Source organism: Lissotriton helveticus, chromosome 11 (genome assembly GCF_964261635.1).
Source record: "Lissotriton helveticus chromosome 11, aLisHel1.1, whole genome shotgun sequence".
Taxonomy (NCBI): domain Eukaryota; kingdom Metazoa; phylum Chordata; class Amphibia; order Caudata; family Salamandridae; genus Lissotriton; species Lissotriton helveticus.
The window spans coordinates 538,632,681-538,653,935 of NC_136072.1; the positions used below are offsets into that span (position 1 = coordinate 538,632,681).

Genomic DNA, 21,255 nt, shown 5'->3' on the forward strand with positions numbered 1-21,255 from the left:
CAAAGAAGTCAAAACATTAGGAATTGCTGTTTCAGAAGGTTGGCTTTTTTAACAAACAATTCTAGCTAGAACTCCCTGGTAAGCAGTATCTGTGAACGACGTTCTACCTCTAATAGATGCAATAAAAATGTTGTCATGCCGTGCATTACAGACTGGAATATAAGCTCATTCAGCTATGCTCTCCCTCTTACAGCCATAACCATATGTTCCAGCCAAGCCGATCAGTAGATTTTTCACACAATAAAGGAGGAGTGATTACATATGTGTGGAGCATTCCATGATTAGAATCTTCGACCACACTCACCTATTAAGGGCAAAGGTGTAATAAAATGTCACACTGTGCTGTTGGGCCACGTCACATGTGGGTAGGGCCTCCAGTGTCTCCACCAGGGATATAATGGCATTGTAGTCCTGAGGAGAAACAGTATAGAAACACATCAAAGAATGCATAACACAGCAAAGAATGCAGGACATTCCATTATTCACACTACTGAAAGTGCAAACTAGATTCATGCAATGCGGAGCACTTAAAAACTACAGATTCCTATTACTCCACATGGAAAAAGGTGAGACAGACATTGGGGTTTAATGTTTTTCTTTTGGTATGTCATTCTGTCTACCCCAACATACTGATTTAGATGGGTTCTCTCTGCAGTGTGTGTTTATATATCAATGGCCCATGCTGAATTTCGTGTGAATGGCAATACCTAAAAAGACAGGCTGGCCCAGTATAGCTCCACCTAATGCTATCATAATGTGTTTCTTTGGATTTGCCTTTCATGCTTAACTTTACTGATAATTTAATTTACCTTTCATGTTTTTTGGCCTTTAAAATGTTTGTGCATACTAATTTCTGATTAAATGCTAATCAGGTGAAATCACAGGATGAGACTCAATTTGATTCAGATATAATGTATGGCTATGGAAATTAACATCTGAAACTATTCCCATAAACATCGAGGCTGAGGAAGGAAAAACGGAAAGGAATTGTTTCATGATTTCCACGCAGGGAATTTGTTGCAGCAGTCCTTCGGGCCATTATGCTCCCTTCTCTCTCCCAGGAAGAATGTTTTAAGGCCCTGGGTTCAAAGCACCATAGCAATCTTCGGTTTCTCCAAGTAATATTCTGCACGGTATGGATTTCAAAGATCTATGAAAACCTGCAGTGGAATGGCCTGCAAAACTCTCTCAGTGAACTCCCCAACTGAAATAAACAATGCTAGAAGAATCTTCCTAATATTTCATTGTGCAGATATGGGATTTTTTCTGCCTGCATTAGGATGATGGTAAGGAAATCAAAAAAGGGGAAGGAAGAGGTGGTGCTGTGTGGCACCGAGGTGGGCACGTCCTCCTCTTGCGAAAGTAACAGTAATCAGAAAGGTCCACCTCTAAGAGGATCGGTGTGTATCCTGTTGTCTATGGAATACACACAATGTGTTAAAATACCCCTCACACACCAAAAGGGCCCTTGCTGTAATGCTTCATCATCGGGGTCTTCCCGCCCGGCTGCCGGACGGGGCAGTGCTGCGACAAGCGACTACGCTGGAGCACCTTTAAATGTGGGTGCTATGTAAGTGAATTTGAGTGAGTGTCAGTGGGGTCAGGGGTGATGAAAAGGTGATGTTAAAAAATACCTGGCCTGGTGATAGAAAAAACTATTTAATAAACACTGGCTGGTATTATTAAAAAAAGTGGTGTCGGAAAGGATAAGCGGGTTAATGGGCTTACTTTCCTGTGCGGGTCAACATGTTTCGGGGCGCCATGCCCCTTCGTCAGGACCGGGGACAGATCCCCCTGTCACTCACTAATGTTTCTCCACAATAAAGTGTATGTACAAAGAAGTGTGGTGGTGATCTTATTTATGCCCTTTTGGTGTGTGAGGGGTATTGTAACACATTGTGTGTATTCCATAGACAACAGGATACACACCGATCCTCTTAGAGGTGGACCTTTCTGATTACTGCATTAGGATGATGACATTTTTTTATCAGCAAAATAGTATCAAAGGGATATCCATATTCCTGCCGTTGTAACAAATGGTTTAGGAATCGCTGCTTACAAAGATATATGCTTCTCTGAAGCCTATGGCGTGAAACCACGGAGAGGAACTGTAAGGCTGGCATTGCAAATTGGCCGTAGAGGGTTAAAGGGCTCCGTTCATCTAGGTTTCCAATATCGCTGCATAGGTGACAGCAGACGCTACCTGCACATCACGGTACGCCAGAAGGAAGTTCATGAGGATGTCCAGACTAAGGCACTGCACGCTGTCCAGCCGCCGCTGTATACGGCTCAGTTCCTGGCTCAGCTGCTCCCCGCTGTACATTTCCCGGACTTTACGGATATCCCGCTTGATCGTCTCCCGAAAGTACTCCCTGCAAGAGAAACAAGTGATTAAGCATAGCCTCAGAACACACCCACCTAAACACACACAGAACACAACAAGCACCTACCTCTTAGTGCCCTCACTGCGTTGCGAAACTTCTCGATGCCGGCCAGGAAGAGAGCAGTCATCGGCGCGCGGCAGGGACGCTAGCGCCGTGAGCGTGCGCGCGACTAAATCCGCGCGTGGCCAGCACTTGTCGCTCCCTCTCCCATTAGGAATGCTGGGCGCGTGCCCAGCTCTTGCCTCCTTTTTGGCGGCTTTGGCGGCTGACACGATTACAATAGTTCTCTGCCGAGAATGCGCTTCGCGCGTCTCTAAGCCGAGACCTAAAAAAGTGTCAAAAAGAAAAGGATTTGCTCAATACGGGATGATTCTGTCTTTGAAGTATACCAACAAGTGAGGCAAATGGAAAATGCGTGCATGCTAGCGCTTCATAATTCTTTCCTTAACTCAAGGTGGGAGACTAGATGTGTGCAGTGGATATGCAAGATACCTATTTTTATATCCAGTTACAAAAAACACAGGAAAATCCTGATGTGCACGGTAGGAAAGTCATATTTTCAGTACAAAGCCCGTGTACTTAACCTAAAGTCAGCCCCTCAAATGATTCTTCAGGTGTCCAGCAGTGATGGCTGCTTCATCAATGAAAACAGAAGATATCCATCCAACTGTATCTAGACGATTGGTTCATAAAAGTCAACAAATTTCAGAAAGCACTTCAGTATCACCAAGCCTCCATTCGCACACGTCACCTGGGGCTCCAGATTAATTAAAAGTCTAGATCATCTCCATTACAAATTCTAACATACCTCAGTTCCACTTTAGAAACAAGTAAAGAGAATTTTTTTCATTTGCAAGAGAGAGTTGATTCTATAATCCAAATAAGTGCTGTGAGGTTCAAGTAAATCAAAAGCCACAACAAGAGAAATGCTTTACTTTTGGGATGCCCTTTACACATCCAACTGAAAGATGAATATAAGACCTCTGCAGCACTGTCTGGAGGATCAGTGGCTTCAAAGAGACAACAACAGAGGAGACCAATTGAAGCTGAGGTAGGTAGTGAGACCGGCTCTTCCATGATGGACACAGCAAAGCAACCTCCAGCAAGATTTTGTTCATTTGCACTTTTCAATGTAGACTACAGCCACAGATGCCTTTCTAATGGGAGAGGGTGTACACCTTTTTGCTCTGATAGTATGAGGATTGTATCTCATGATTCTTGTCAGGCTCATGGTGGTCCATCCTGCCCTCAAACTTGTCCTACTCTCTCTGATGATGGACAGTATTCTGATTCAGACAGAGAATCGGAAGGTGTCACTGGGAGCTCAGTCGATTTGGAAGTGGCATCTGACAATGAACCTACTGATAAAGGTAGTGCACCTCTTAGGAAGTAGGAATTTGCTGATAAATGCACTTGGTACAGCATACAGAGAAAATCTCAAATGGACCATCAACATCATTTTTCAAGACATTTTTCCAGGTTGTGTTTTTTCTCAAATATGTTTTTTGCAACACCAATAAATGTGAAATGCCTACTCCTCGCCCTTCAGATACCTTGAGCTAGGAACGATGGCCAAATAAATTTTGACGAACTGGCCTGGAATATTTCTGTACCTTCTTCCTCCTGTTCCCCTCTTTCCATTGATACTGCTCAAATTAAGATACTCAAAGCCCAGAATGATCCAGAACAGCCCAGGCAATGGTTGTACATGGAATTGTTTCATATGTCAAAAAGGAATCATGAACGTCTTACACGTCATCCGGTTAGTATGATCTACTGTACCCTGGTAATAGCGGCATTGCCACACCTTTCCAAGATTTATTTGACAAAGCCACTACATTTTTTGCTGCTAAAATTAAGAAAATTAAATGATCCCTGACTGCAATTACTAAACAACCAGAGCCAGCATTAAGTGGTAACTATACTGCCAATCCCCTTTCAGCCCATTACATCCTATATCATATGATGTCATTTTTTCTGTGCTATCCAATTTGAACCCCCCCCCCCCCGACTCTCTACATGACTTTGCACCAACTTGGCTTTTGAAACAAGAGCACATTGATTTACTCCAGTCAAAAAACAGTTAAACTATCAATCAAATAAATTGTTGTATCCCCTTATCAAATGTGGACTTTGATTAAAAAAACGAAACTTTCTGCAAATGATCCTCCCACCTTTTGTCCCAGAACAACTTTACTAGTGCTGACTAAAATCCTCGACCATGGAATTAATTCTCAACATCATTTCCTGGTTTAAAATAACATTCTATCTCCCATTCAGTCCTGGGTTAGGTCAACTTATTGAACTTAATTTGCCTTTGCTGTAGTCTTTTGGGGCTTTATATTTTGTATCAGGGATGAGTTTGTAGCATTCATGATGGCCGTGCTGGATCTGTCTGCTGCCTTCAACACATTATGGATCATATGATTCTTTAAAGTCACCTGGTCAAAATGTTGAGAATCTCAGCTGGCAATTCACAACGACGCCACTCTTTTTTTTTATCAGAATGCACACAACAGATGAACCAGGTTCTTTTCTCTGTCAACCTAAAGTACTAAAATATGGGGTTCCATAGTTGTCTGCCCTTTTACCTGCATTATTTAACCTTTGCTCTAACCGTAAGATTTATATTCAATCATATGCAGATGTTAACCAGATTCACATAAAATATTCTCCCCATCTTTAGCCTCAGGTTGATCTGACACCATGTTTAGAGGTCACAAAACTTCCTTCAGCTGAACCGAACCAAAACAGAGCTTATCATTTTTGGTCCCAAGAACAGATCAGCCTTAAATTCACTGACTGTCTTTTTCCTGGAGATTACCCCTGCTCCCTGGGTTAAAAAGTTTAGGTTCATCATGAAGACTGAAGCATCCCTAAAATGTAAGATTACTGCAGTCAAAAAGAAATGCCTTTTCTGTTACAACTGACTCAAACCTTTACTTTCTCTGCTATGCCGAAAACAAAATCAAGTCCTTTGGGATCTGCTGTTAATTCCCATCCAGATGATTGTAATGTACTGTACTCATGTTTGCTGAGGAATCTCTTAAACAGTCTTAAGAAGGTTTAGAATACTAGTTCTTACTACATTCGGCCTCAACAGAAGAATGCACATCTCATATGCCACAGACATTACATTGGCTACATTGTTAGGAGGATCCTCAAACTAAAGACTTCTGGATAGAACTAAAGACTTAAGAAAGACTAGCCAACTTGTTGTTGACTAGGCCCAATGTGGGCAGGGTTTTATAGTTTAAAACAATTATTGTCCAGGTGGATTGTAGCCTTCATAACATTATGGGGCTAAGAGGTGGTTAACTGGCAGGCCAAAAGCCAGCTCACTCTACCAGAGGTAAAGCTGCTATTGCAGCCTGGTTGAGTAATGTGCCCTATAATGGTATCTGCAAGGCAACTATGTGGACAACGATGTAGACCTTCCTAAAGAATGAATGTATAGATACTAACCCAAAACAGACTATGATGTGGGTTATGACGCTGTGAATAACATGTTTGCTTTTCTAACCTGTTCCTGTTACTTTTTACCATTCTGTGGTTTGAAGCAATATAGTTAAGCATGTGCTTTTTATTCAATGTTATTGTTTATGATACAAGAAAGTAAAATGTTCCCTACATGTAATCCTAGATCTGCATTGTAGGACTCTTCGTTGAACTTTCATGAATACCCTACCTATATCCCTGTCTTCAACTTAGCTACTATAAAACCATCTGGTACAGGGAACCATAATAAACCATAATAGCCTGTCAGACACAGCTCGGGCTGTGGGCCAACTGCCTGTTCAAGGCCGGAGCTGATATGAAAGCTTTAGGCACCTTAAAGGAACAGTAGCCATTTCTAGCTGTCTTTCAGGGTTCATTTTACTTTATTCGTGCATACCACTTTTTCCTAAGCAACAAGGTTGGCATTTATGGCACAATATAGTTCTATATACATGTTTTTGGGTGCTCATTGTAAAAGAAAATATTTTAAATTAAAAAAATATTTGCCTCTGATAAGCTGATGTATTTATATTCCTCCTTTTAGAAATGCCAGATTTACACCATTTAGATTTCCTTTATAGGTTGTTCTGAGATCCCCACATCCATGTGACAATATTTTATGACTTTAACAAAAATTCCCAAGTAAGAGAACTAGGATTACAAATAATTGACTGTTTGTTGAATGTGTTGCTGTAGATACACATGCTCTGCATACTCATGCCATTTAGTGTTGGGCTCGATGTTTGCAGGTTGGTTTTCTTTATAAAAGTATTTTGAGTCAATAGGTGTATGGTGACTCCTCACTTAGTTGGCAGTTCTCAGGGACACCAACTTTATGTTAGATAGTTTTTTTCGCCATCGGGTTCGGATGTGTACTACCCACGCTCTTAGTTTTATTCTATCCTCATACTCTCCTTTGGGCCAACTTGTCAATTCAACTTTGATACTTTGGGGGAAGAAAGCCATTGTCGTCCTTGTTGCTTGGTGACACTGCATAGAGACCGACCGCTATCGATGTCTAACCGTCAGGGTCTCGGGCCTTCTTTCTGACCGCTTGCCCCTCGTCATTGACAACTTCCTTGACAACTCCTTTATGAAGAAAGCGCAAAGGGTGGTGAAATGGACGCTGTTCTAGAACTGTCCCCAGTGCCATGGGAAGTTCCTATGGACTGACTGACACAAGGTGTATAACCTCTTACTCTTTCCAACCACAACAACACTGTGTGCAAGGCCTGTCTGAAATTCTGCTCAAAGAAAACCCTTCTGTATTTACAGGAGAGAAGATGGGTACATCAGACCATGCAGCATCAAACCTCTAAAAATACCCTAACATCTTCTGGGAACATCCCTCACCAACATCGAAGAGGATGAAGACATTGGTGATTTGGGCATCCCACACCACCAGCAACGACCTTCTCTTCCAACTGCAACTCTGACCCAGAGGAAAAAGACCAGAAGGCTGTTCTTTCCTCCATGTCCTCTGGTCCCCGGAGAAAGACCTCTGCGACGACTGAATATGGTAAACATTGAAGCACTCACCAGGCCTCCAAAAAGGCCTCAAATTGGGGAAGAGTGCAGCCCCCGAGAGTGTAGGGCTTTGAGGAAATCAAGTAAAACACAGCCTTCTGAACCTCTGCCGCCATTCAGCTCTGGGAGGCACTGGCCAAATGTCTTGGAGCCTTTCATGCTTCTGTCAATAGGTGCCAACCCCTCACTGCCGTTGGGCTAAAAAATACTCAACAGGCCTTTGAGGTCAAAGGCCCTTTTATTGCCGACACTGAGACCAGACCTGACTTGGAAACTGGCATCAGCACCAAAAACATCATAAGAGTCAAAATCCTATTGCCGGCCAAATACTCCTTCGAGGACATCATCAGCATCGTAACTCCATTCAGTGCTGCTCTCTGGCGACTTGGAGCAACCCATTCTTCAACTGGTTCAGGAGGAGTTGGATGCATGGCAAAAAGCTATGGAGGCTTTGCCATGGAAGGGTAAAACTTGCTTTGGAGCCTCCCCCAGCTCTCAAGCATAAAAGATGGAGAAACACTGGCACCAGTCCCCTCCCACATCTACCTCCTCTTCTTCCGCTACCACTTCCTCCACCACCTCCAACTCCACCTTCACCAACACTTCTTTTACCACCTTCGCATTCGTCAGAGAATTCTCATACACTTCCCATGGAGAAGATTGACCCTTCCACCCCACAGACCCTTTTCGATGCACTGTTTGATCGGGTGCCCACCAAAAGCCTGTGGGATGACTTAACAATATCCAGTAATTGTATCATTCCAAGACAACACCACAGCATATCATGAGGAGATTCAAAGGGCAGACACCTTAAACAAGGTGGATAACGGGAGATGTTGTCCAAGTCAGAGAAAATGGTACAGTTCCTCCCTGTGCTAAAGGATATGTTAATGTCAGCCACAAACGCCTTCAAGAAACCAGTCAAGGTGAGCTGGTAACACCTGTGGGATGAAAAAATATAAGCCCTCCTCCAGTGACCCAGCTTACATTAGGGGTCAGATTCTCCTCCCCCGGTCCTCTTGTGGTACATACCACGCATAAGTGTGCTAATGCTCAGGCCACGGGCGATGCTCCCCTACCTGACAAGGAGTGCAAAAAGCTGAATGCTGGAAATACTGTAGTGGTAGGAGCCACCACCCACTGTAGAATAGCTAACTCCATCGTTCTTCCCTCCCGATATGACAGGGCACAATGGGATGAGAAACAGGAGTTACTAAAGCATCCCCCTAAGACTTCAGGAAGAGGTGCAGAGGAGTTAGTGACAGAAGGAAAGATAATTTCCAACGCCACTATCAACTATATCCTAGACGCTGCTGACACCTTTTCTCGAGGGATGAACACCAGGGTCCTTATCAGATGCCATGTCTGTCTCTGCATTTTGACTTTTAAACCTGAAGTCCAACACCATCTTCCTAACCTGCCTTTTGATGGCAAACATCTCTTCAGTCTGCAAGTTGACAAGATACTAGAGATTAAGAAGGACACTGACACAGCCAAAACCATGGGTGCCCTTCAGACCTCATCCCCGCATGGCTCCTTTTGGAGACGCCATTATAACGCCAGGTCCAAGGCCACCTCCCTGATCCCTAAGCCCTCCGACTAGAGGCAGCAGCAGTCCTACCACCAAATGCAAAGAGAGGACATACCAGGGCCTCCCACAGGGGCAACAACAACAGGGATAGGGTCAAGGCGACTGCGGCACAGTGGCCCCCACATCTAAGCATTTACTTCCCCTGCCTTCCCCTGATCACACAACACCTGTCGGGGGCAAACTGCAAGGTTTCCTTCCTTGTGGCAGGAAATCACATCTGACAAGTAGTTCGTAGAGGTGGTTTGCCACGGCTACTGCCTAGAACTTCCCACACCCTCTCGTAGGCATCCCACCTCACTACCATACCCTCAGTAGAGAATTTCTCAACCTTCTTGAGTAAGAGGTCCAAGCGCTACTTTAAAAAGGGGCCATAGAACCAGTGACCCCCGATAAGTGGGGCAAAGTTGTTTACTTCCTCATCCCCAAAAAGAATGACTCTCTTAGGCCCATTCTGGACCTCAGGCCCCTGAACCAGTACATCCTCTCCGACCACTTCCATATGGTAACACTGGAGGATCTCTTCCCTTTTCCTTTAACAAGGCTAATACATGATGGCATTTGACCTCAAGGGCACCTACTTTAACATTCCTATTCATCCCGCCCACTGGTACCACGGCTGCTTCGCGGTAAGTTGCCATCAATATCAGTTCAAAGTACTTCCATTTGGCATGCCCACTGCCCAAAGAATCTTCACCAAGTCTCTGGCAGTAGTTGCCACCCACTTAAGGAGGGGAGGCATCCACATCTTCCTTTGTCTTGATTTGCTGATTAAGAGCTGTGCTTAGCAGATACTCGGGCTACCATTTCACTCCTCCACAGCCTCAGGTTTTCCATAAATGCCACCAAGTCCAACATCCAGACACTATAGATCCAGCCCTTCTTGGAAGCAGTACTGAAATCTGTCACCGGCAATCCTACATAGGGCCACAAAGTGTTTTGGCTTTTAGCAGCTACCAACTCTTTTTCAGCCAAATCTTCATCTCACAGTCAGAACTTTCAAGCTGGGCATAAGAGCCTCATACATTGCCATCTAACCCCAGGCCCAGGTTCCCATACACCCATTGCAATCTTGCCTTTCAGCTCAATAGTCACAGGTGGAGGGTCAAAAGGAGTAAAGGCCAGAACACATCATTCTCTGCAGTGATGGAAGAGTACCAAGCTGTTGCAGGGCTGTCTTTTTTCTGGGCCTCATTCCGCAAGTCGACATTACCACAGATACCGCTCAAGCCAGCTGCGAGTCACATCTTAGCTATGCCACATTCCAAGGAGGTTCTGATCAACATCCGCACCACATCAGCTGTCTCGAGCTCCTAGCCTTACACCTTTAAAACCTTCCTTTGCTCACTCTGGGTAAAGTAGACCTCATCAGAACGGACAACATGACCACTATGTATTACCTGCAGAAATAGAGTGGCACTCTCTCTCTCAGCCTGTCTCTCTGCTGGCAGAGAACACCTGGCATTGGGTGCTCCACCACTACATCCACCTGATGGCAGCGTACCTTACGTGGGTAGACAATGACCTTGTGGACCTGCTCAGCAAAATGTATCAACATGTCCACGAGGGAGAACTCCTCCTACAAGTTCTGCTCTAGTACTTTCGGCACAAGGGTACTCCTCAAATAGACCTATTTGCAATTCCCTTGAAAACACAACATTCCAAAACTTCACCTCCAGGTACTCTCACCACCGTTCATGGGCGATGCACTATGGATGAACTGATAATGGATCTTTGCTTACACCTTTCCACCTGTCCCACTCTTTCCATTAGTGAAATGGAAGATGCAGCAATCTTCTCACACTCTCACTCATATAGGCCCCACCTAGACCAGACAGCCTTGATACTCAGTATTCCTCGATATGTCAAACAGCCCCCACAAGAAGCTCCCCAGCAGGCTGAACTTTCTCACCAGGTGCCAAGGTCAGAACAGGCATCGGAACCCCAAGAATCACAATGTAATTATTTAGCACGTAAGGTCCAAGAGTTTGTCTACCTACATATTCCACAGGAATGTATAGACACATACGATCCTGCTATGTGTGGTAGAAGGCCTGCCATGCAACAGATTTGTGCTGTTCCACAAATGCATATGGTGATGTGCGCTTACCTGTACCAATCCTATTTGCTCTATTTGATGTTCCGCTCTGACGATTGGACTGAAAGGCACTGTCGTAGAGGCACATGTGAAGCTCAGCCTGGGATACTATTGTGATGCATGAATCAATCAAACCTAGCAGACTCATGAAAATTCTGACTGTGAGATGATGGTTTGGCTTTTTGGGGAATATATTCCCCAAGTATTCCCCTAGCTTACATATATAAAGCTGCCACTTGGTCAACCCACACACCTTCACTAAGCATTTACTGTGTGGATATTCTAACCAGGCAACAAACTATGGATGGTCAGACGGTCTTAAGTATCCTATTTCACACATCTCCACTATCCACATGCTATCTAAAGCTTCTAGGGGATAATGCTTTACAGTCTATGCAGAGCATATGTATCTGCAACAAAACATGCTACGAACTGAAAATGTTACCCTGTAAACATCTGTTTGTAGCTTGTAGTGTTGTGGATTCACATGCATCCACTATCCTCCTCAAAAGCATGTGGCTCTGAATATAGACCTCCTCCTTTATTAACTAGCTTCCTTTTGCAAACGTCATGTGCACCATACTGCATTTACTCACCATTCTATACGACTCTCCTCCTCTGTGCGAAAAACAATCTAACATGAAGGTGGTTCCCAAGTGCATTGCCAACTAAGAAAGGAGTCGCATTATACCTGCAAACATCAAAGCCCAACACTAGATGACTGGAGTATGCAGAGCATGCTAATCAATAACACTACATGCTCAAAACGCCTGTACAGGGCAAGTAACCTTTTCCTTTCTATCTCTGGAACTCTCTAGTTCTAGTCTTAAACGGAACATGGTGTCATCTTAGGTGGTCTGCCGTTCTAGTCTTGGGTGGAAAGTGTGTTTTTCTCTTGTTTTAGTCCTTGGTGGTATACTGTCTGTAGCTGAGATGTCTGGTTCTAGTCATGGGTGAGACATTTTAACATCTTAAGTAGTCATTGATTCTAGTCATTCATGAGACTTCACCTGCATTGTATATGGTCCCTGTTCTAGGCCTAATTTGGGTACTGTGGTGTCACTGGTCTGCGGTTCTTTTCCTTAGTGAGACATTGGGTTAGGTATCTTATTCTAGTACTAGGTGGAACATTTGTATGTATTTCAAATTTGTATCTGGTTTTGGTTCTACATCAGGGATCTCTAACCTTAAGGGCTAAGGGCTCCTTATAATCAATGAAAATCACCCAAGCTACTAATATTATTAGTGATGTAATACTGTAATAATAACAACATAAGACAAAACTACATTAGTGGCCCCCATGCGCAACATTACTAGCAGCGATCACAGCAATTCATCAGGCACAGTAGCAAGTATTAATGTAAAAAAAAGGCGTTGTCAGTGTGGAATGCCTCTTTGTTTTTTAGAACTGTTTTTATTGAAATAAATAAGCTTATTCAGTGAGTGAGTGTTCGGTGTCCCAGAGGGGAAGATCCGGGTGTCTGCTCTGGAATGCCTCTTTGTGTGCAATACATTACAGCTAGAGCTTTTAGAACTCTATTATTGAAAAACATAAGCTTCATACATCGTATGGTGAAGAGAAAGTCAACAGTCATTGAACATTTACAGAGCTGTAGTTCATCGTATGCCAGAGTTGGTGTCTCCCAGCATTTCAGGAGTGGCGCTTTTACGGCCCATTATAATTTGCAGCATGCACACATATGTCCCTCAGAACCCCTCCCCCACCCCATCCGAGGTGTGTCATCCTCAGTATCAATCCACCCTAAGCCCCTGTACTCGCTCCATGCCCTCCACATTCTCCCACTTTCCAGGACAGGCTCTTGCTTTGTACATCACAGTCCAGATCCTCTTCCCATTCTGCTATCCCCAGGGTGGTCGCAGCACCCCACGCACTCGCTATATTGCACTTGGCATTCTCCGTTGCCAACCATAGCCAGATCTCTGTGTAGCTGGCCCACCTCTCTTCCCCCTTAATCCACAGGAGCAACCACTTACCATTAAGGGAGACCTCCATTGCCCTGACCCAGGTCATTTTTTCCTTCACTCTGGCCCAATAGCTCTGTATAAGTGGGCAGTCTCAGAGGACGTTGAAAAATGTGCCCTGATTTCCACAACCCCTCCAGCATAGCCCTGCCAATTTTGTGGAGTAGTGTCTGTGAGTAGTAGGACCTATGCAATATTTTGAATTGGATCAATCTAAATCGTACTCGGATGGCTATATCCTGTGGGCTCTGAATGGCGTTTATCCAACCCTCATTTCGAGCTACCCTAGGTATACCTCCTACGCTAACCTCAAGGGGCCCAGTGGGTCAGGGGAATTGTTGACCAGTTTCCTATATATCACTGACACTACCTTCTCTGTCGAAGCCTCAGTGAGTATTCGGTCCCCCAGAGGGGAGGATCCGGGTGTCTGCTCTAGAATGCCTCTTTGTGTGCAATACATTACAGCTAGAGCTGCAATACCAACGCCACAAAGGTAATAATATTAGTAGCAAGTCCCCAAACGCATTATGATTCATAAAAACAAGCAGGTTGACAGGTTTTGGGGTACTGATTGCGCAATGTGATGCACCTAGATGTATTAGCACAATTAAATCAATTCACTCATGTATGAGAGTGCTCCCAAGGGCATTGAACAACAATCACCCAACGTTGTTAGATGAGTGCAGACACTGTCTACACACATATGACATACAAAACAAAATCAATGTCCCGAGCACTGCTCATATATTAATGCCAATAATAACTCCACACAGTGGTCTTCTCCAATGTTCTTCTTGATACTTTATTATGCTAGATCTTGTCAGAGGAGTACTTCAGTTCTCATTTTCTTTTTTTTCTCAACAACAGATAGCCACAAAGCCAACACGTGTTTTGTCTTATATGGGCATTCACCCAAGACTCCCACAGGGCGTGGCCAATTATCTCCAAGAGAATTGAAATTGTGATGTCTGTATCTGAAACACTAGGGAACTGTCATCAAAGCAAAGTCATGTCCATGTAGTTTGCAACATGCCGACTTGGGAGACAGAGTATTCTCCGTTGCACGCCTTGTTTCTCCAAAAAGTTGGGATGCCCTTCAAATTATTGATAAGAATACTCTTCTTTGAAAATCTAGTGTCGTTGTTTAGGACTATGTGAACATTATTTATATTTTAGTCCTGAGTAGGACATTGTATCTCATCTAATTTTGAGATCTAATCCTGGGTGGAATGTTGTATTATGGTAACTTTTCGCTGGTTCATGTTTCAGATGGTAAATTGTTATCTCGCATCTCAAGGTGTGCCCTTTGTGGTACACTGTCAGTTTCAAACAATATCTGAATGTAATCCTACGTAGCACATTTAATATATGTTATGTAGTAACTGTCTCTAGTCCTGGATGAAATATTTTATGAGTCTGAGAACATTGGTTCTAGATCTGAGTGGGTCACTGCCTGCATCTCGGATAACTGGGTCTATATTTCTAGTTCTGGTTGTAAAATTCTTTTATGTAAGGTTGTGTCTGCTTCTATACTTGGGTGATACATTCTCTTATTTTGCCATGTTTTCAGTTCTAGTCATAGGTCAGCCTCTGTCTATATGACAAGTTGTGTTTCTTTTGCAGTTTGTGGTACTTTCTCTAGTTACCTGATAGGACATTGTGTGCATATTGAAGGCATTCTTTGAGGGCAGACACTACCTGTATTTTAGTTCTAGTTCTTATATGTATAACATGGTCTGGTTCAGCTTCTTGGGCTGGATGTCACACTGCTATTATTCACACGTTCTCCATTAGTAGCATCTAGTGGAGAGTGACTGCATTTCAAAATCTTTGGTTCTATTCTTCGGTGAGACTCTGCCTGCATCTTAGATGGTCTTTTGGTTCAGTTCCTGAGTGTGACATGTTCAGTTTCTCATATCTCTGACAGTAGTGTTGGGTGGACATTACCTGTATCATACATTATTTCTGTGTCTTGTCTGCTGAGGCATTTTTATATCTTAGATTATTTCTCGCTTTAGTTGTTGCTGGACATTGTGTATCATAGATGATTCTAGTGCTAGGTGGGTTTTATGCATATCAAGAATATTCTGAGCGTATAACTTAGAGCAGAACATTATCTATATCTCAGCCAATCTATATTTCTAATCCTTTGTGAAACATTGTATGTATGCCATGCCCCCTGTGTTGGCCCTTGTTGGGCCATTGTTGTCCCTCAGGCTCTTGTTGGTATAACATCGTCCGAGGTTATGCATTGTACGTCAGGGTTCTGGTATTAGCCCTGAGTGGATATTGTCAATTTATCAGAGGATATTTGTAATAAAATATCATGTTAAACTGCTTATTGCCCTTGGTGGGATGCTTTGTAAACCATTCAATTCCAGTTTCCTGTTCTTTGTGGGTCTTGGCTGCTGCAGATCAGAGTTCTTATATTTCACTCATAGTAAAGACACATTTTTGTAAGTTACTTTGCAGTTTGATATTCCTCATCAGCAGATACTACTTCCTTGCAGGTTTTGGCTGGCAGACTGTCCACGCACTGCAGAGGCCGTCAATTTTTGCACCCTTCTTTACAAGGAGCTGACCGCCATTCCATACATGGGAAAATTTGTGGTGTTTGCAAAGATGAATGACATGCGGGAAGGACGTCTTCGCTGCTATTGCATGACAGATGACAAGGTGGACAAAACCCTGGAGCAGCATGAAAACTTCAGTGAGGTGGCTCGCAGCCGAGATATAGAGGTAAGTCTCAGTGTTGTCATGGAGAAGACAGAAAGTACATAATGAAAAGACAGTAGCTCCATCATTAGACAGACACAAAGGGGGCTATTCAAAAAGGTAACTTACACGTGTGAGTAATTTACATATGCAATTTATTTACACTTTTAGGTAACTTCACTGCTTTGGGAAATTCACAAAATCTGGGTGTAAAATTACTTAAAAGTGTACACTTGCTCATCTCCACTCCGAAAAAAGGGGTTGAACCCAAACATACGAGTGTAAGGTACTTCTGCCAAAAAAGAAACAGTAGTAAGTCCAGCACTATACATAGCCAATGGTCCTGCAAAACCCGCCCACAGAAAGGAATGAAAGGATGTTTAAAAAATATTAAAATAATACAGAAATTAAGGTTAGATTAAATATTAATAAAATATGTTTACATTGCTTTTAATAATGCAACACATCAATTAATTATTAATGCATTATATTTTTTACTTTTTTTTCTTTATGTAGAAATTCAATCATTTCTGTAACTTTTTTTATTTTGTCCTGCATTTAAAATAAATTCATCAAATTAATCTACAATAATATTTTACATAAACATATTTTAGTAACTTTTTCCCAAATGTAATTAACTTTTTATATTTTCCCTGTATTTTAACATACAGAGTTTTCTGCCACCATGGTGGAGATCTCCCTATGGTAAACTATCGGGCACTTTTCCCTATACTTTACCATAGGGTGATCTCCACTCTGACTTCAGTGTCTCCTTGTGCTACAGTATTGGGAAGATTAAAAAAGTTTATTAGACTTTGAAATAAAGTTAAACATACTTTTTATGTTAAATATGAATGTAAATTAATTTTATATATTTATTTAAATGTAGAGCTAAAGCAAAAATGCTACACGTCCATCTCTGACGATTCCTTTAACTCTCCTTACTCCTTCCTAAACTCCTCCCCTTAGCAGTAAGGATTCCCATTTTCCAGCTACTTTCACAAGGCACTCCCACATTTACTACTAAAACGTATAGTTACGTGTGCTCAGACTCCACAGTTGGGACAGAGAAAGACGGGACAAGCTGAGGCAAAACCTCAATCAATCATTCAGTATATTTGTAGAGTGCTACTTGTCACCCTTTGAGGGTACGCAGGCACTGGCAGGGTACAGTTGATTAGCTGAATAGCCAGGTCTTTAGGGACTTTCAGAACTCTGGAAGAGATGGGGAGGTCCGTAGATGAAAGTGTAGCTTGTTCCATTTCTTTGCTACTAGGTAGGAGAAGGAGCAATCTCAGCATCTACTACTTCAGATGCTGGGCTTGAGGGTTAGAGAAAGGAACGTGGAGTGGAGGTGATAGTTTAAGTATGCATGTCCGCAGTTGTATAGGGTTTTTTGTGCGTGGGTCAGAAGCTTGAACTGACATATTTTCTGTACACAGAGCAAGTGGAGTTCCCTGATGTAGTAGGTGATGTAGGTTTGTTTAGGGAGATCCGGGACAGATCTGATTGTGGCATTCTGTATGATCTGTAGTCATTGGCGGATGTGAGCTGCGATCCCTGTGTAGAGAGTGTTGCTTTAGTCCAGGCAGCTGGAGAGGAGGGCCTGGGTGATGGTGCGTCTTGCGCTTTGCAGTAGCCATTTGATTATCTAACGGAGCATGTAGAGGATGAAGAAATAGGAGGAGGAGACAGAGTTGACTTGATGCGTCATGGTTAGCTTGTTGTCCCTAATGGTGCCTAGGTTCCTAGCATGGTCAGTGAGGGTAGTAGTGGGTAGTAGTGGTTCTGAGTTCTGAGGGCCAACAGGGTGTGTCCCATAGGGAGCTTTTGTTTCAGAAAAGCAGGACCTCTGTATTTTCCGTGATGAGCTTCAGCAGTTGTCCTTCATCTAGTTGGCAACGTCTGTCATTAGTTGTGGTAGTTGGTCTTGGTGGTGTCTTCGAAGAGGGAGAGCATGAGTTGTGTGTCATCAGCGTAGGATATGATGTTGTGTCCGTGGGCTTTAGCAATGCTGGCCGGAGGTGTCATATAAGTACTGAAGAGGGTAGGGCTGAGCAAGGATCCTTGGGGTACTTTACAGATGATTTCCTTTGGTTCAGAGATGAAGGTGGATTTTTTGCATTGTTACTGTGAGGAAAGAGGCGACCCACCTGAGAGTGGCTCCTTGGACTCCTTCGTTGTGCAGCCTTGTGATGAGTGTGTGATGGGAGACCGTATCAAAGGCTGCTGAAAGATTTAGGAGGATCAGAGCTGCAGTCTCTCCTCGTTGGAGTATGGCTCGGATGTCATCAGTAGCCGCAATGATGGCTGTCTCGGTGCTGTGGTGGGAAACATCGTTTACAACGCGGGGATTACATTGCGATGCCATTACATTGCGGTTTTTACAACGCAAGTCGTTATAACGACTTGCGCTAGATGGTGTTCTAGGACAAGGAATAGTATAGTTTACTATCTAACACCTTTCCTACTCTACGTAGACTGGAGTTGGAAAAGTAAATTATACTACTCAAAAGTCCAGCGCCCTCCAACGCAAGTCGTTGTAATGACTTGCTCTGTAAAAACTGCAATGCAATGTACCGCGATGTAAATGTATGCGTTGTAACGTCATACAGCCGCTGTGGTTGCTGCGGAATCTGGATTGGGACAAGTCAAGTAGGAGGTTCTATTACAGAGGTGAGGAAAGTTGTTGGTTGATGTTTTTTTTTTAGTACTTAGGCCATGAACGGGAACAGGGAGATCGATCGATAGTTGTTGAGTTCACTGGGGTCTGCAGATGCTTTTTTAGTAGGGCATCAACATCTGCATGTTTCCAGTCCTCAAGCAAGGTGGCTGTGGCAAGTGAGGAATTGAACAAGGTGGTGAGTTCATGGCTGATTCTGGCTTTGCCTAGGTTGAAGAAGTGGTGAGGGCATGGGTTGGGTGGGGCCCATGAGTGTACCAAGTTCATGATAGAGGCAGTGTTTTGTGGTTTTGAGATTGCTCCATAGGTTAGTTGATTGTCTGTGGTTGGTAGCGGGGTCATTGTGTTGCTTGAAGAAGTCAGGTACCTTGGGCTGGGATTTATAGTTTCTGTAGATTTTGGTGATTTTATCGTGGAGGAAGTTTGCAAGGTTGTTGCAGAGTTCCTGTGAGGGGGTAATGTTGTTTGTTGCAGCTAAGGGGTTGGAGAATTCTTTTACGATGTTGAAGAGTTCTTTGCTGTTTTTTGAGCTTGAGTCAATGAGTGAGACTAAGGCCTTTTACTAAGATTCTCTCAACTGTCTGTGGTAGAGGTTGAGGGCTGTCTTGAAAGTGGTCTTGTTGGCTGTGTCCTTGCTAGTGTGCCATCTCCTATCCATTTTTTTACAGTGTCCTTTAGCGGTTCTGAGGTCTTCAGTGTACCAGCTAGCCTGCTTGGTGGACCTTCTATGGGTGTTGTTGCCTCCAACATGTATGTTTGTGAATAGAATTTTGTGATATGTTTTTAGTATTAATGTAGTTATCCAAACAAATGTATTCATTCAAAGAACTTTATTTTGGCCACCAGGGCCATAAAAGTAAGGATACAAACACAGATGAAAAATCATTACTTATACAGGTTAAAACCTTCTGATAAAGTGAAAATGTCATAAAACGTCTCCAATAAATAATGTAAAATATAATATAAAATAAATAGAAGTAGGCATTGTGATGGCAGAATGCATCAAATACATCAGTCATCGTAATACATTTTTTTTTTAATCACCAGAAATTAAGCAGGAAGTAGGAGCTTCCTGCACAGCATCCACATAGCCCCTAAGAACTTAGCAAGAGGTATGGCATATGATAGGCATAAATCAGATATCAGTATGTGGAGGGCCACTAGATGGCTATACTGGCATAATCGCCTACAAATGGAAGCAAGCCAAAGCTTGTGGGGGTGAGCATAAGCAGGACAAGCAAAGAAGACATGCGGGACACGGTCAACCTGAAACTGTCATACAGGACATGTATTAATATGGTGGATGGTGGTGAACTAAAAGGCAGAAGTGGCTGTACGCTCCATACCTAATATTCTGCAGGTGTTCCAGATGCCACACTTTCGCTCTGACCGCAGCAGCAGCCGCAGCAACAGCCGAGCAGGAGGGCGCGAGCAGGAGGACGCGAGCAGAGCGGAGGGCGCGGAGGACGACGAAAATCTGTTTGCGGCTTTGGTCCTGCCTTGGTCTTCGCCTTGGCCCCCCCTGCACCCCCGCTCATCATTGTTCCCTGCTCCGAGTGCCGCACGCCGCATAGCACAGCAGACTGGAAAGGCCCACACGCCAGTTGGCCGGCTTGTTACCTCTCATCCTTGCTTCTGCACCTCCCGTGCCCAGGATACCTCTGTGATACCTCCGGCCTGAGGCAGTCTGCCTGCCCGCCCACCGCATTTTTCAGCCCCCAGCAACTCTTCAAGGCCAGGCATAGCCCACCAAATAGTCAGGACGGACCCGGAGTATCACTACAGCAGCAGCAGCTGGGAGAGGCATAGAGGCACAGAGGAGGCACCGTGAAGACCAGGAACTCCAGGTAGACAGCGCTGAAGGGCACTGGTGAGCGAAAGGGGCTACATCCGGCGAGGGCAGCATTAGGCTTGTCGAGGAGGTGTTCTAGGGGAAGCTGCGGTGCCAGGGGAGCCTCGATTCAATTTGCGACCGCTGCCTACTCCCATCTTCTCCTGCCCTACAGCACCGTTCCAGCTCCCTAACTGCTTAACTGCTGTACCCCCATACTGAGCCCACCTGTGCCCACCTAATCTCTTGCATATTGCAGACATATGTTCACAGGGGGACTACAGTGCGGGGCAATAGACACAACAAGACGTTAAGACCCTTCAATGGTCTTAGCCCACTTGGCATTCTTCTGCATTTGCCTCAGCACAGACAAAAGGAGTACTCGCCCCTCACTGCCATCGGGGACGTTGCCCGGCAAGATCTGTAGGAGAGTTATCTGGAGCAAACCACAGGAGGAGCTCCCTCACTGCTTCAATAAGCAATGGGTCCCAAACGAAAAGGCCAAGTGCACATGACCCCAGAGGAAAGTCTCAAAGCCCACTCCTCAAAAAAGGGGACCACAAATTCATCAAGTCAGTGACCACGGTCTTTATTTCCAGAGCACGGACCCTGAACTAAATTGCACAACCACGTGGTCACACTCAGTTACTGAGGGGCTAAATTCCCCAGCGGGAGGAGACCAGCAGCCTTATTCCTCCATAATCTGGGTCAGAAGATTGAAAGAACCCTTGAATTAACCCCTAATTTGCTGCTGCCATCAACATCTTCATGGGACACTAATTCAAAAGCTGACCACAACCTTAGGAATGTCAGCACAGTTGTGGATTTGGAGAGATCTCCCCCAACCGAGATAAACTCTTCCACCAATAAAGCCCTTCTGTGGCAGTCATCCAAAATGGAAGTCCAAATAGACCTCCTACAAGCTATCACAGCCCGTTTAGTCAATAT

The 21,255-nt window shown here is 44.0% G+C and overlaps 1 protein-coding gene across 3 annotated transcripts in view; it reads left to right on the forward strand.

Moving 5' to 3' along the window:
* The window catches only part of ANK1 (ankyrin 1), a 1,318,767-nt gene that overhangs the window by 872,813 nt on the left and 424,699 nt on the right, over positions 1-21,255 (forward strand). For all 3 annotated transcript variants that reach the window (XM_078666235.1, XM_078666236.1, XM_078666234.1), the window contains one exon: positions 15,589-15,817. In XM_078666235.1, the coding sequence (XP_078522361.1) occupies positions 15,589-15,817 (229 nt within the window). The remainder of the gene's footprint in view (positions 1-15,588; positions 15,818-21,255) is intronic.